This window comes from Pyrus communis, chromosome 16 (genome assembly GCF_963583255.1).
Source record: "Pyrus communis chromosome 16, drPyrComm1.1, whole genome shotgun sequence".
Classification (NCBI taxonomy): domain Eukaryota; kingdom Viridiplantae; phylum Streptophyta; class Magnoliopsida; order Rosales; family Rosaceae; genus Pyrus; species Pyrus communis.
The window spans coordinates 9828220-9845403 of NC_084818.1; the positions used below are offsets into that span (position 1 = coordinate 9828220).

At 35.7% G+C, this 17184-nt stretch overlaps 3 protein-coding genes across 3 annotated transcripts; 2 read left to right on the plus strand and 1 right to left on the minus strand.

The window, feature by feature from the left end:
* Positions 1-1840: 1840 nt before the first annotated feature.
* LOC137720537 (ras-related protein RABA3-like) lies at positions 1841-4082 on the minus strand. Its single transcript, XM_068459621.1, has 2 exons — positions 3727-4082; positions 1841-2563 (listed from the first exon to the last, which is right to left on the minus strand). The coding sequence occupies exons 1-2, from the start codon at positions 4023-4025 to the stop codon at positions 2116-2118; spliced, it is 747 nt and encodes a 248-aa protein (XP_068315722.1). The 5' UTR covers positions 4026-4082; the 3' UTR covers positions 1841-2115.
* Positions 4083-7035: 2953 nt separating this feature from the next.
* On the plus strand, positions 7036-7983 carry LOC137721380 (ATP synthase subunit delta, chloroplastic). Its single transcript, XM_068460475.1, has one exon. It carries the CDS (start codon positions 7162-7164, stop codon positions 7804-7806), a length of 645 nt encoding a protein of 214 aa, XP_068316576.1. The 5' UTR covers positions 7036-7161; the 3' UTR covers positions 7807-7983.
* Positions 7984-13520: 5537 nt separating this feature from the next.
* On the plus strand, positions 13521-14147 carry LOC137719771 (uncharacterized). Its single transcript, XM_068458794.1, has 2 exons — positions 13521-13729; positions 13841-14147. The coding sequence occupies exons 1-2, from the start codon at positions 13521-13523 to the stop codon at positions 14145-14147; spliced, it is 516 nt and encodes a 171-aa protein (XP_068314895.1).
* Positions 14148-17184: the final 3037 nt, after the last annotated feature.

The window sequence follows — 17184 nt, forward strand, 5'->3', positions numbered from 1 at the left end:
ATGCCTTAAGCCATGCCTTGGAGGCAGGGCCCAAATATGGTCCATGCTACCTACTGCCAAAGATCCACATTTGATGATCTGGCTGCGTAGGGACTTTCTCTTTAATGATCCAACCAACCTAACCAAGTATACACTTTTTGTTCATATATCACGATAGGGTCATCTTTGAGATTTCAGAAGTCCCATGCGAAATTTAAAAGAGGGCCCCTTCTTAAGATATATATATATATATATATATATATTTTAACAATGTATTGATGTTAGAAAATAGTTACTTAAATCAAAACAAATTTTAACACTCATTGAATGCTAGTTTACAAATGTCATTAATTATATTAAAAAGAGTTACAATGACACACCCCAACCTAAATCAAGGCATGCTGGCCGTCATGTGAGGGTGACGTAGCCATGTGCGTAGTGCAAAGAGATAGTGATACGAAATATGTGGGTAAATAAAAACCAAACTAACAACTTTACACTAGGTAAGTATATAAGTACGAGTGAAGGTGTTTAAAATAGTAATGCAAGTGCTCAGAGCGTAGGTAACCAATCCATGCCAAGAATAACATCGAAGTCAACAATATCTAATGGAACCAGATTAGTTGGCATAACGATGTTCTCCACCAGAATAGTACATCCTTGATATACCCAGCTAACATAACATGTCTCACCTGACCCTCTTGGGATTGCTCGTGAGTTCCTAGAAACAAAACCGTGAGAGTGTGGTTGGGGTCCAAAGTGGACAATATTGTGATATGGCAGAGTCAAGCCCGGGATGTGGTGGGGGCTCGGGCCAGGATGTGACATACAAACATAACCTTTATTAAATAATCAAAAACAGTTCATTCTTAATTAAACAACCAAACATGAAAAACAAAAAACTCTTAACTTTGAAGTTTCATTTGAACATATAATATTATTATATATATCATTTTTCGGGTGTTATTACTGGCATACAAAATATATCATTGTACTCCAAGTGTTTATATTTAGAAAGGAAAAAAAATTACTCTTATAAGAGGTGCACAAAGAGATTTTAAGGTACTAACAAAAACATTTTTTTTTTAAATATAGAACTTATTACATAATATTAGATGACAAAAATTTTGAGAGCCTCTTCAAATTTGGGGCCCTATGCGACCTTATCTTTCGCTCCCCCTCAACGCCCCCTCCGTATCACGCAAAGTAGAGATAACAATTTACGTAAAATGAGTTCACGATTATTATAATTTTTTAGTCCAATAATATAATGTTATATAAAAAAATTATTAAATATAAAATTATATTATTAAACAGCAACGTCACGATCTTTGTGAAGTTATTCTATATAAGTTCTTTCATCCAAGATGCGATTAAGGAGCCGATGTCCACATTGGATTGTCTTTTCGCATTACATTAGGAACGGGAAGAGATCCCATTCAAATCTCTCCCGCCAAATTCTAGAGATCCGGATATCCGAATTCTTGAAATTTGATCCAACGGTTACAATTATTATAAGGGTCCAGACCTTCGGATTCCTAGGATTTGGTGGGATAGATCCAAAGAGGATCTCTTCCCATTAGGAACAAACCCAAAACCTACTCTACAATTTTCGATGGTAAAGTCGTACACCATATGTCGTTGCAATAATGTTTGACATTTCTGCCTTGGGACATATTTGCTTCTGGACTCTTAGTTTTAGTGGTGTGATTTGCATGGTAGCTCGATACAGGTTTAAAATTATTTGTGTTCTGTGCAAATTATTTCCAGATCAAGAAATGAGTCATTGGATAATATGTACCCATCTAACACTCTTGTAATTAGTTATTCTTGGTAATGAAACTCTATCACTTATGTTAAAAAAATAAATAAAATAAAACTTGATATTTGTTAAGCTCTTATAACATTTGGGTTCAATAATCACATCATAGTAACTATAATCACAACGCCAATCGTAAATACTTACATAGCTCAAGTGATAAAGTACTTCCCTGGTCCAAGAGAACTTCCCTCCTTTACTTTTACACATTTTCCTTAGCTACGCAAAACAAAACAAATAAAAGAAACATAAACATCAATGGCTTGCAAACCCAAAAGAATAACGAGACCTCTGCATTTGCTTCTTACAATTGGAATTTAACAAGAGCAAGCAGACAATTTCTTCATCTCACTAATTTCCAATTCCGAACCAGAAATAACATCAATTTTTGCCCCTTTAAGATCAACCCCATTGGATTTTATCTCATTGCCACATTCCAATGCCTTCTTAGACACCACACCATATATTTCCTCAAGAACCCTAAGGAATGCAGAGTCCACATTGTCACCACTGAAAGCTGATGTCTCTGAGAAGAACAGCCCCTGCTCCTCAGCAAACTCAACTGCATCTTCCGTCGGCACGGCCCTCTGGTCCCCGAGATCAGCCTTGTTCCCGATCAGCATGATCACGATCGAACTGTCAGCATGGGCCCGGAGCTCCTCAACCCATCTAGCTACATGATCGAAGGTCTGCCTCTTGGTGATGTCGTACACCAGCATTGCCCCTAATGCACCTCTGTAGTATGCACTTGTAACTGCCCTATACCTACAAGGAAAAACAACAAATGCATCTTCAATTTTTCACAATTCTTGTCGAAATTTAATTCAAAAAAAAAAAAAAAAAAACCATGGATTTTGTCCAATAGAAGTTATATTTCTGTTGGGAATATTATCTTTTTTGGAAATTAAATCTATCAGTAAAATTTTGAATGTATTGTTGCAGTTCATTAATGGTGCAGGTGATACATAAATACAGCATCAGCATAAAATCAGGATTCTTTAATATTTATGCAGATGCCTTTGCTGCTTCCCACATGCACGTCTGTCATGCAGGGCAAAAACAGAACGAGAAGAAGTGAAGAACCTGTATTTCTGTAAACACTGGGTAATATTAATTGTCTATTTTTAGCATGTTTCTAAATTAGCCTGGTCTCCTTCATTTGGCACAGTTCCACTAGCTAGATCCCAAATCTCAAATGGTTAAGGCTTCTTGTTAAGTTATTGCACATTTGAGTACCACTACAAACCCTAATTTTATTAGTCAAATAATGTGACAGTGTTTAATTATTTCAAATTTAAGTTTATTCTGTCCTATTTATTGTTTTTTCTTCTTCTTAGTACATCGATATTTTTACACTAGGGAGATGGAGAGTTCGGCTAAGCCACACAATAGGCAGCTTAATTTGGTATCAAATTTGCTATCCACCAAATTCGCAAAGAGGAATACCACCGGACCGTATTACATTGTCCTATTTATTGTTAAAAGTAAAGTAATCACACATACCCTAAACCATGATTACAGTGAACATGTATTCAAGTTTCAAATTCTTTATACCTTATGCATCTATTAGTCACATTGGAAGGAATTGAATCATACACCTATCTAAAACCTAACAAATACTCCATCGGTCATCCTCCCTCGCTACTTGAACTAAAAGATTTCAACTTATTTGTGATAAAACCATTCACGTGCTGTTATAGCAGGAAGTAAGTGGTTAAGTTAAGAACAATATTGATCGGTACTGAATCAATTAGTAGTGGACTGTTAAACCCTCTCTGAAATCTTTACAAATGGTTCTTAAGCCTCCATTACCATTTGAGTTCAAGACGTACGTAAACATGAAAAAAACAAGAAAATTAATTCCTAGAGTTTAAAAAAAAACAAAAACAAAAACAAAAGGTAAGAGAGAATGATAAAAACTAACCAACCTTTCTTGGCCAGCAGTATCCCAGATCTGAGCCTTGATGAGTTTTCCTTGAATGGTGAGAGTCCTGGTCTGGAACTCAACCCCAATTGTGGACTTGGAGTCAAGGCAGAACTCGTTCTTTGTGAACCTCGACAGAATCTGAGTCTTCCCAACTGCCGAGTCTCCAATTACCACCACCTTGAACACATAATCAATCTTTTCATGTCCAGTCATAACACTAATCTCCCTCCTCACCCTCTCTCTCTCCGCCCTCTCCGCCGCCGTCGCCTCCGCATCCACCCCATTCATTTCTTGGTTCATTTTCTTCTGAAAAAAGGGAGCTCAGAACTTGGTCTTTGTTTTGGTTTAGTTTAGGAAGTCAGTGGGAGTAAGTGAAAACAACAGAAAAAAGAAAGATCGAGAAAATAATGGTGCAGTCCTTGTCAGTCTCTTAAAAGCAGCAATAGTGGACGTACCCAGCTGCATTATTAAATCATATGGTATAAATGGTCTGTGAGATGCATAATTTGGGCTAATACTGTTACTCATAAGCTGTACAAGTTTGCTTCAGTAGGTTTTTAATTGGGATTTGGTTCCTATCAATCATACTGATCCAGTAAAGCAGCATATAAACTCTCTTCTTTGGACAAAACGACATTTTAAACGACTCTAACTTGTAGAATTTAGATTTGAGTTTGGGTGCAACAGAAGCTTCATTTATACTTTTGAATTTGTTTATTCCATAATGTTGGTGTTAATTTCTTACCAAAAATTAAAAAAAAAACCAGCTAGTAACTTCGTCTCGGCTCAACTTTCGGGAGTAATAATAACAGCCTGACAGGGTTTCATAATTATAAAAGTTGATTTCGTCATGAAAACACAAAGCAACCAACTCATTTGAGGCCATCATGCAGTCAGTGTACTAATCGACTCTAAACAGATATATTGGGTTGGGTTAGTTATAAAGTAAGATTCCATCATTTCAATTTTCTAGCAAAAATGAAGGGAGAAATGTAGTCAAATCTTAGACATGTTAACGACAATTAATCTGTTTATTTATTTATTTTATTTTCAGATTTTAACTACCCAAGTGGATTCAGATTTGGACAGGACTCAAGCGACTATATTTCTAAATCTTCAATGACAAAAATAAAATTCGACAAATAGTGTTACTATATAATCACTACGAAGTATGAACCATTAGTTTGAAACATTATTCACACACATACATATATATATATATATATATATATATATTGCAAAAATATAACGTATCAGACATCTAATAATATAACTTTTTTTTAAGGATATCTACTAATTGAATTATAGACAAAGATATTGAGAAAATTAATATCCCATAGGGAGGTTGGGCAGTTAAGCCAGCTCTACGTCTACCAAATTACTTGAGTTTCATGCACCATTCATATATAAATATCTCATAGCCAAAATCTCACAAAATTATTGTATGCACTTCTTAACATAGAACATATAAGTTATTTAATTTAGAGAACTTTAACGAAAAGTTCTCGGTATTATTCACTTTAACGAAAAATTACATTTTCATACTAAAAAGTCAATCCTGGTACTATTCATTTTACATTTTATTTTGTCCTTATCTTTAAAACTCAAAGTTTTCAAGTCATTTTCATTAGTTTTCCTTTTAATTTATACCCAAAACTTTTTTTTATGGCATCAGAGCATGTTGTTCCACAAGTGAAGCTCAACGGCCACATGCGCTCCACGTCATCCCGTTTGTGTTGTCCATTTGAAAATTTGTCACACGTGAGAGGGCGTTGAAAATGAATCTCACATTAATGGGAGGATAGACCTTACATAGATTGATAAGTATAAAATTTTCTAACTTGTCGCATACATACTTAAAACAACAGTGTATAACTATACTGTATTGTCATTTGTCATATACTTTTGTTCCCACATTTCATATTTGTGACCTATTGAAATTCCAACATACGAAAATCTTCTTTACCATATTCTGTCCGCACAGCAACTACTATACAGTGAGTGACCTTAATTTGTGATGTTTGCACCGACACAATGTTTGGTGCACCTACATTTTGTAAGAAATAATAATGATGACATTGAAGGGAAATTTTTTTGAGGAACAGAAATGTAAGGGCGCTTTTTAAAAAATGAGATTATCTTCATATTTTGAGTATAATATTTTTTTAATATTAATATAAAATTTGACATTAAATTATGAAATAATAGAAAATTCATAAAGAATCTTACTTTTAAGAAAATTCCTCTTATTATTTATCATGAGAAATATACAAAGCGGAGGAGGAAACATAAACCAATGCTTAAAGTTATTGCTGCATGGTCAGTACTTAAAAAGTTATTGCTTTACGTATGATTTGGGAAGGCCTACAAGGCACACAAGGTGGACCCCGATACATATGTATGACAATAATTCGTTAAGGACACGGTGGAATTCACTCGTATGTTTATTTAGAATTAGAAAAGTTATGAATACGATAAATAAATAATAGAGGAAGAAGTAATGAGTATGATCAAATATTCTCTCAAATCAATTTAATTTCTAGTTTTTCAAAACCCCACACCACATATGCAGACGTCGGTTTATAGCTTGGTAAAAAAGGGACTTTGAGTGCTTTATTCTTAACTGGACTACATTCACTTTGTATGTAGTTGTATTTGATTATATGAGGGTTGTATACTCTTTACATACAAAGCTTTTAGGCTTAGGAGCATTTTACAAGAAGAATGAAGAACTGGAGAGAGATGGAGAGAGTGATTCTATGACAAGCTTCTCTCTTCTTGTTGTTCGTCGTAGTAAATAAGATAATGAGGTCAGCTCAAATCAGGGATGATATGACAAGTAAATAATAAATATGACAGTTAATGATCAGTAATAAAACAGAAATTACGACCATATTACCATTTTCTATTGATTTTTATTATTATTATTTATAAATGGTGTTTGGCCCAAAAAAATTTTAAAGCGTTTATACACTCATAATGCTTAAATGGAGAAGCACTAATCAAGTGCTTCCTTCTAAAGTGTTTTCTATTGCATTTTAAGAAAACACTAGAATTCTACTTAATTTGTTTTGCTTATAACAAAACGTCTATATATTAAAAACGCTTACGAACAGAATCGCTTTTTACAAAAGCATGTCCCAAACGGACACATCGATGGATGGTGGGAAAAATGATTTATGGGCTGGGCTATGTTTAATGGCCCCGTGTGTCCAATTCAACCCTATTTGTAGTGGGCTTTTCGGCTAGAAATTTGTGGTGGACTGGCCAACATTTTTCTTAACATAACTCCTGGTTATTACTCTTGCAACGTATACATTTCCAAGTGAATTTTGAATCACAAATAAAATACAGACCAAAAAAAAGGGAGCTGCTTTCATAGATATTACCCAATATTCATTTACTGACATTTATCCTCATCATCTCCTTCTCCTCCATGGATACCTTCTCAAGCTCTGTGTCAACCCTCAATGTCTCCACTCTCTATTCCACCACATCGTCTCGCGAGCTCCACCACTTCAATCCTCAAAGTCCCAGAAAAACTCACAAACTTCCTCCGCAAACACAGCCGCCCAACCTCCTCCACAGCCTCCACTCCACCACTACCAAACCCAGCAGCTTTATCGCCACCAAGACCCCATCTTTTCTTCAAAAGCCTCCCCCTTTATCTTCCACCCGTTCGTTCTCCAACCCCATCCGCCTCTCCTCTCCGCCGTCTCCGAACCTCCACAGAAACCCGGCAGCTGGGTACGCGGCGGCTCTCCTGGACATATCCCAATGCTACAGTTCTGTTCATTTGGTGGAGCAGGACATCCGGAGGTTCTTAAAATTACTCCACAACCGGAAGGTGGAAGCTGTTTTGGCCAATCCCTTTGTGGGTTTGGAAGAGAAGGGACAGGCGGTGAAGTTGGTGGCCGAAAAAGGCGGATTCAGCAAGCATTTGGTGAGCTTGGTGAAGATGTTGGTGGGGAAGAAGAAGGTGGGGATTGTGAGAGAAGTTTTGGAGGAGTTTCAGAGGATTTACAGTGATTTGTGTGGGGCTGTGAAGGTGAAGAAGGTGAGGAATTCCTTTGCTGTATGATTTCTGTAAGAAATGTAAAGATTGCAAATGCTGCAAAAACGACTGTTTGTAGTTTTTTTATATTTTAATTTGAATGCAGAAATCCCAATTCGGGATTTTCATGGTTGCTGCTGAAACGATCATCATCTTCTTCTTCCTCAATCTCTCTCTTTGCTGGTGATTCTCTTCTTCCACCATAGCAGGTAATAAAGCTCTATAGCAAATGCCAACAGGAGGCACCAAAAACCATGCTCAACCTAATTCTCAATCCACTGAAACATATCATCTTAATTTCCTCGGGACCCATGCTTAATCGGTTACATACAAAATTAGGTCATTACTCAAACGATATAAAACTTTTACATGAAAGATAAAAAGAAGTGCGAAAAAATAAAAAAGACATGCGAAAATCATTTCATGTATTAGTGTCAAGAACAGCTGTTGACACCAAATAGCTTTTTGAGGACAAAAAAACAAGAATGATGATGCTCTTCGGATCCTTTTTGTGAGAATCTCGAGAATCCTTCAATCGTATATCGTGCATTTAGTTTTCGTCAAGTACTATTTATGTTCAATTTTAAATAAAAAAATTTAGGGTAAATCTCAGTTTACTATCCTCATGTTTCGTGGTTTTCAACATTTAGTACATCAAGTTTTTTTTATCCCAGAGTTATACGTAAAGTGTAAGTTTTGGGACATTCTTATACATCCGTTAGTCAAACTGTTAAATCTCCCATTAACTAATGACGTGACGCCCATGTGGACAACAATTGGACACCACGTGTCATTAAGGGGTCCACATGGATTTTTTTTTTCCTTCAGAGAAGGGGTTCAGTTAAAAAAAAAAAAAAAAAATTCAAAATTCAAAATTCAGAGAAGGGGAACAGTTAAAAGTGAAAATCACTTTTCACTCCCCCAGAAATCGCGATCCCCCATCTCTATCCGAAACCCTACCAATGCGCAGTCGTTCCACCTCGCCATCGCTCCATCTCGCACGCTGTCGTACGTTGGCGCACACCTTTGCACATCAAAGAAGGGGCTCCGTTTCTAGGCAAGGTTGTCGTGAAGCCATCGTTGGCAATGAGGTGGGAAAAAAGGAGGATTGAAGTAGCTGAAACAACAATTTATTGTAAGCGACCTACCTTTTTCAAAGTGTAGATAATATGGGTTTATGTTTTCCGATTTTTCAATTTTGAATTTTAAGGATTAGGAATTTGTGAGTTCCAATCCCATTTTGTTTTCTATGGTTTCTGGAATTGTGTTTTGTAGTAGGTTCCCTACATTGTTAATTGTTTTCAATGTGCATGTGGTTTTGTCTTCATTTGTGGTCCTAATTGCAGCCTTTAAAAAACTATGTATTCATGGTCGCCATGGTTTTATTTTCACCTTTTTCCCTCATGGTCCTACTAGTGTTTCGAGTTTTAAAACCTTTTTCCTTGACTTTGCAGGCATGCCTGAATTATTTAGCCTTAAAATTAACCATGGTGGGAAGTGGTCTGAAAATGCTATGGGAGGGTTTAAGGCTTGGTTTGATTACGTAGACAAAGACTTCATGTCTTTTTTCGAGATTGATGAAATGGTTAAGGAGTTAGGATATTATGGGTTTATATTGAATCACTATATGATTCTTGGGATGTCTTATATGGAGGGAATAAGGCTTATTGAACAATACCAAGATGTGAGTGAAATGTGCAAGTATGTTCTAGGGACTAGGGAAATAGAAATGTACCTAGAACATTTGAGTCTGAAGCAAGCTGCATTGAAACATAAGCTTTTGATGAATCTAGATGAGAGTGGCATATTAAAAAAAGGTCTCATGATAGAAGATATTGAGGAATCAAGGGTGGCGATTTCGATTACAAAGGGAAGTAGAACAAAAATGAAGAAGGGTAGAGCAAAAGGGGGTGCTGATCACTTAGAAAAACGACTGTCTTTTGAATGACATAGCCTACAATGATGATGATGAACATGAGGCTGAAGATGGTCTTTATAATGTTGATAATGAAGGTGATGTGGATGATGAAGGTGATGCAACTGAAGAAGGTCATGAAGTTGAAGAAGTTAATGAAGGGGCCGAAGTAGAAGTTAATGGAAGGTAAAATTTTTAAAACATTTATTTTTGCAATTTTAATTTTAGTAGTCAATTATTTTTGCAAAGTTTAGGTTTTTAACAAATATGCATTGTTTGTGGCAGTAAATGCAAAGAATGACACTACAGATAGTGAGTTTGTGGACAGTGACTACAATTTGGAAGATGATGATCATCGTGCAGTAGATGATACGGTTGTAAAAAGTGTCATTAGAGATGCTAAAAGGGGTGAAGGGTTGGGAACCAACATCCATAATAAGTTATTGATGCAAGGGATGTAGAAGACGTTCCTCTTGATGATGAGAGACAAGACTCATATGGCATGCATAGTGTTGACGATTCAGGTTTCGAGAAGATCATCTACTCTGAGTTCAATGAAAAAGCCGACAGGTATGATCCAAAGTTTGAAAAGGGATTGAAGTTATAGATGTTGCACAGTTGAGAGAAGCAGTGTGGTCTCACTTCATTAAGCATGGTGCACCTTCTATTGTTCTAAAAATGAATGAGAAATGGAAGATTAGTGCAAGGTGTGAGAAAAACTATCCATGGATACTTCTAGGATGTATAATGAAGATTCAATGTAAGTGAAAACCTATGTTGGGAAATATGAATGTCCGAGGATTTGGAGGGAAAATCCTGGGAAAATCCTAACTGCAAAGTGGCATGGCTTGTGAAGAGGTATGTGGACAAGTTCAGACTCAACCCAAGCATGCCCATCATTGCATTTATGGAGACAATGAAGGAGGAAAGAATGGTTAAGATAAATCTCAAGACAGCCTACAAAGTAAGAGCACAGTGTTTGAAAATCCTTGAAATGATGAGTAACGTGGATCGGTACAAAAAGTTATTGGAGTACTATGATGAACTTAGGAGGACAAACCTGGGTAGTACAGTTCAAAGAAAGGTGCTGCCCCTATGATGATGCTCATATGATATTTCAAAGGATTTATATTTGTTTGGGGGCTTGCAAAAATGGATTTAAGAATAGATGTAGGCAGCTTGTAGGGTTGGATGATTGCCACTTGAAGGGAGTGTTCAAGGGCCAGTTATTGTCTGTAGTGGGAATGGATGCAAATAACCAAACTTAGGTTATTGCATATGCCATAATAGAGGTTGAGAACAAAGACAATTGGGTTTGGTTTCTGGAACTGCTAGCTACTGACTTAGGAATTGTGAACCAGTGTACTTGGACTTTCATTTCTAACAAACAAAATGGTTTAATACCAGCTTTTGAGAAGGTGCTACCTAATTGTAATCATCGGTTCTGTGTTAGGAACTTATACACCAACTACAAGGCATATAGGTTTAAAGGGAAATGGTTAAACGATGCCTTGTGGAATGCTGCCAAGGCAACAACCATTGTTGATTTTAGAGAGAGTATGGCTGAGGTGAATAGGCTGAATGTCGAAGCTTATAAATGGTTGGTGAAGAGACTAGCCTTGCATTAGAGCAGGTCACACTTTGAGACACATACTTAGTGTGACATTCTCTTAAACAACCACTGTGAGAGCTTCAATTCTTTTATCCTAAGATCTAGGGACAAGCCTGTTATTACCATGCTGGAAACTGTAAGAGTTTTATTGATGAAGAATATATGGTTGAAAAGATATGCAATGAGGAAGGGTAAAAGAGCTATCTGCCCAAAAATCCAAAAGAAGTTGGAGGAGTATAAACTGAAAAGCTCACACACTATAACAACATGGTCTGGAGTATAAAAATTTGAAGTGGATGAAGGCAAAGGCAATATATTTGTGGTGGATACGAATGGGTGCACTTGCTCATGCAGAAGATAGGATTTGACAGACTTTCCTTGCATACATGGTTGCAAGCTTTCCTTGCATACATTTCCTCTTGTTACAAGAAGGAAAAGTACTTTGAAGCTTACGAAAACTTGATTAAACCCGTTCAAGGCATGAAATTTTGGGAACCATCTGAAAACAACTGCATTATTCCTCCAACTTTTAAAAATGCAGTCTGGGAGACCAAAAAAGAGGAGACATAGAGAGGTTGATGAAAATGAATTCAAGTTAAGCAAGAAAGGGCAAAAAAGTGTGAAGTGTAGTGTTTGCAAGGCCTCAGGACACAACAAGGCCAGATGCCCAACCACTCATCCTTCTTCAGCTGCTGGAAAATGAAGAAAAAGCAAGAAAAATAAGGTATAATTTTGATATTTTTTGATGATTTTTCATTTCTTAAGTGAATTTGTTATTTGTGAAGTGTAGTATCTGTCAGTGCTAATGCTATATGGGTTCATTACTTAGGCCTCAACATCTAAGGCATCACAACCCTCTCAGTTATCGCAGCCATGCACTCAGGAAGCTCCACAGCGTTCATCTCAGCCAACTCAAGCCTCTCAAACTACTTCAAAGTCTACTGCAAGATGTCAGAAAAGGAGGAGGAATGTTCCATGATTCTGCTTTAATGTTTTAGGTTGTTTAAGGGTTCATTTTGTTATAGTTGAATATGCCCTTATTTTTTTGGAAACAACTTTCCGATAGATCTTTAGTATTTTGGACAAATCTTTGGTGTTTTTGGTACTCTTATTTTGGTTTTTGGAAGAACACCTTGACTCATTAGTTGTTAAAGTTGTGGTCTTTTGATACTTTTGTGTGAATTGGAGGGTGTATATTGAACTTTATTGTGAATTGAAAGTTGTTAACGATTGAATTTTGTTGGTAGTTGGTAGTTTAAACGATGAATTTGCAGATTTGGAATAGAAAGTTGTGGAAATTCTTTGGAATAGAAATTTGCAGATTTGCAGATTTGGAACAGTTGGAGAAATTCTTTGTTTCTAACACTCACACCACGCCAGTCATCCGATTAACAGAAACACCATTTGTGTGATCTCACACTATCTCGCGTTTTTTTTCTACCTCTTGAATTTGTTGTTGTATTAGTCATCCGATTAACAAAAACACTATTTGTCCCTATGTCGTTTTTTTTTTTCCTACCTCTTAAATTTGTTGCTTAATACAAACGTCCACACACAAAATTCACTTTCAATAGTTAGGCCATCTCTAACCGAAGGTTGGCTAGATGACTCGTTTTAGCCCTCTGGCCCTCCAAGATATTAATATTTTAATGAACAGTACATGGCCATATTTGCCTCCATCTCCAATTAAGGCCAAAGGGCCATAGGGCTCGTTTTAGCTCTGTCACAAAAAACCGTCTCCAACCAAGGGCCAAAAGGTCATAAGGTCAAACATAATTTATTATTTAAATTTAAAAACTACAACAACTTAAATTTAAAAACTACAAACAACTTAAATTTAAAAAACTACAACTTATGTTTAAAAACTACAACTTAAATTTAAAAACTACAACAACTTAAATTTATAGGAAAAAAAATGAGAATTTGTTAATATTTTTTTTATAAATTTTGGCCCAAAAAATTCAAATTCAAATCCAACGGCTAGTTGACATCAGCTAGCCATTGATAGCTGACGTCAGCTAGCCTTTGGATTTGAATATTTTTTGGCTATAAATAGGATGGATAGTGGATTATAATTCACACACCTTTGAATTCAATCTATTTCATTTCAATCTCTTTAAATTCAAGTTTACAATGAATTCCAATTTTGGATCCTCTTAAAATTCCAATTGGGGGTCCTCATCCAATTCTGAATTGGAAGAAAAATGGGCGTAGATGAGACGAGAAGATGAGGAGTCTGATGAAGAAGATGAAGCATGGTGCAACACACAATATGTGGTAGCTATGGTTGCGGCCATGGTTTGTCAGCCAATTGAGGAACAACCTCAATGGGGTGACTCTGTTGCTGGTCACTCTTACAAACCACGAAATAGAGTAATGACGCATTTTAATCTGATAAACAACTACTTCAACCCCAACTCAATGTACACAAAAGATGATTTCAGACGTCGCTTTCGGATGAGGCATCATGTCTTCGACCGTGTATTTCATGATGTCTATTAGGTCAATCTATATTTTCAATAAAAGCTGGACAGAGCAAGCTACCCTAGTTTCTCACCTCATCAGAAGGTTACTGTTGCACTAAGAATGATGGCCTATGGCTCCCCAGCTGATTTGATGGATGAAACCCAAGGTATGTCTGAGTCTACATGCCTTGATACTTTTGCTGAATTCTGTAACGTAATTGTTCAACTTTACAAAAAGGAGTACCTCCGCGAGCCAAATCAAGAAGATTTGGATTGGCTCATTCGCAAAGCTGAAGACCGTGGGTTTCCAGGCATGATAGGGTCATTACATTGCATGCATTGGAATTGGAAGAATTGTCCTACCGGATGGCAATGAGGCTTTAGCAGAGGTCGAGAAAGTCAACTATTATGTTAGAGGCGGTTGCCTTGTATGACATATGGATCTAGCATGCTTTCTTTGGAGTCCTTGAATCCCAAAATGACATTACAGTTCTTGGCGCGTTCACCCCTCTTCAATAACTTGACGGAAGGTAAATCACCTTAACTTGACTACTACATCAACTATCGTTAGTACAATATGGGGTATTACTTGGCATATGACATCTACCCAAAATGGGTGACACTTGTCCAAGCAATTCCAAACCCTAAAAATGACGTTGAAAAATGTTTTACCTTACACCAAAAGGCATACTGGAAAGATGTTGAGAGAGCTTTTGGTGTTCTACAAGTACGGTGGAAGATCATTAAGGAACCGGCAAGAGGGTGGAATCGAGAAAATTTGGACTCCATCATGATGTCTTGCATCATATTACACAACATGATTGTGGAGGATGAGCGAGATGGGTATATTGATGGAGAGTCTGATGACGACCAAAAGGATCCAAATAGGTCAAGAAGGGTTTGTGCAAAAATATATGATGGGCCTAATTTGCCTTTCAATCAAAGAACTTGTAGTATCTCTATAAATGAGTACATGAGGCGCTATAGGATGATAAATTCCCGTGCCACAAACAAGTACCTACAACATAATCTTGTTGCACATCTTTGGGCCAAAAGAAGCATGGAGTAGGCATTTAAGTTTTATGTTGTTAAATGTTTTTAAAAATGTTGTTTAAGTTTTATGTTGTTAAATGTTCTTTTATGTTGTATAATTTTTATGTTGGTTAATGTTATTTAATGTTGTTTCATGTTACTTAATTAAATTTAATGTTGTATAATGGCTTAGGAAGTTATAGGATTTTTTTTTTGTAAAATAGAAGTTATAGAAAAAAATAGAATTTAAAAAAAATATATGAAACAGATTTTGTAAAATAGAAGTTATAGAAAAAAAATAGAATTTAAAAATAGAAGTTATAGGAAAAGAAATTTGTAAAAAAAATAAAAACAAAATAAAAATGTAAAAAATAAAAAAATAAAAAACAACTGCTAGCTAATGTCAGCTAGTCGTTGTATTTAAATTGTTGATCTAGCATTCCTGTCGGATATAACCGACATGAATATATTATATTGATGTCGTTATATCCGACAGGAATACTCAAATTTCTGGACCAGCTGATTGGCCATTTGGCCCTTGTTTATCCAGTGGGGCCATGAGCCCTTTGGCCTAACCCTCGTTTGGAGACAGTTTTCAGGCGTTGTTCGCCCATCTGGCCCATCTGGACCATTCGGTTGGAGATGATCTTACACAATAAGTTTGCGGGAGGGTGTTCCCAAAAGAAAAAAATGTAGTTTCTTTTCTAAATGTTAAAAATAGAAGAGGGCTTTTGGTACTTTGCTGAGTGTTTGGCTGCCAACATAAGTGCTTTTAGGACTAGAATATCATAGTTACAAGACATTCCAAGGTACTTAATTCTTTATCAATTAAACATAAGTAAAATTCCACAAACGTGAAAAATGTAGGATAATGGAGATCAAAATTTCTCTTGTTTTTGTGGAAAAAGAAAAGAAACAACTTGATTGACTATTGAGACGGCAATGGGCCCCGCAACCAATACATGTTTAAGAACTTAATACTTTTCAAAGACGGGTGATGGCTCGTGGCAATGCTATGCTATTGACTTGTCCATTCTTGAATTAATTTTCTTCTTTTTTTTTTCCCATATGTTTTTTTAGGGCTAATCCGTCAGATTTAAAAAGATTTTCAAAATTTAATTTTTTTTCGCATTACATCTTGAAGTTTTGAAATTGTATCAGTTTACAATTTTTGTCCTTTTGAATATAAAATACTCCGTTAAATTATTGAGTTTTGTTTTTGTTTTTATGTTTTTGTATGGGGTGCAATTTTGGCTTATACGGGGCTAACTAAGATCTTACACTTAATATGTCATTAGTTTTTCTTTAGTTGGAAACTTTAATGAAAAACTCTCGGTATTGTTCATTTTAATGAAAAATCACATTTTTATACTAAAAAGTTAATCCTGGTACTATTCACTTTATCATTTATTTTGTCCTTATAGTTAAAACTCAAAGTTTTCAAACTCTTTTCATTAGTTTTCCTTTAGTTTAATGAAGAATCAAACAATCAACTCGACCAAAGACACAAATTGTTACATTTTAATATCTTATGGTACAAAATGAGAAAATTAAAACTTTGTAGCCCATTTTGATGGTCACCCTAAACTTCAAGAGAGTGAAATGTAGTTAGTTCTACTTTTTATTGTTTAATGAGCTAACAATATTTTACAGCCTCTAAATTTGAGGTGACGAGGTTTTAATTTTCTCACATGCAGTAATCATGTGTTCAAAGAAAACAAAAAATAAAATTTCATGATCCATTTTAAAAACCATACTAAATCTCAAGGTGTGTGAGACAATTCTCACGCACCATTTTTAGCTTCTTACACACTTTTATTTATTTATTTATAGTCATCAGATTGAATTAATCAAACGCAAAAAAACTTATTAAGTGTGTGAGAGAAGCTGAAAAAGATGAATCACTACAGGATGACTCATTGGTTGAGGACGAATTACAGGCCCGTATTTCACATGACACGTCTTGTATTAGATTCCTAGCACTGGTGAATCACAGAATGATGGGCGAGGGAGACTGAAATGCCTTTTTGGCCCCCAAAAAAGTAGATTGCCATGACAAAGTTACCAGTTTTTTTTTTTTTTTTTTTTTTTTTTAGAAAAAAATAATAAAAAAGGAAAACTAATTAAAATGGCTTGAAAACTTTGAATTTTAAGATAATGACAAAATAAAGCATAAAGTAAATAGTACTAAAATTGACTTTTTAGGATAAAAATGTTGTTTTTTGTTAAACTGAATAATACTGTAAGCTTTTCGTTAAAATTTTTAAAAATAAAAAGCTGAAAAGGATGTCCTTTAAACTTCAATTTTGATTATATTTTCTATGGGTCCACAGTTTTGATGCCACTTCAGTCAACGATTGCTGAAGATGCCTTGCTGAGCT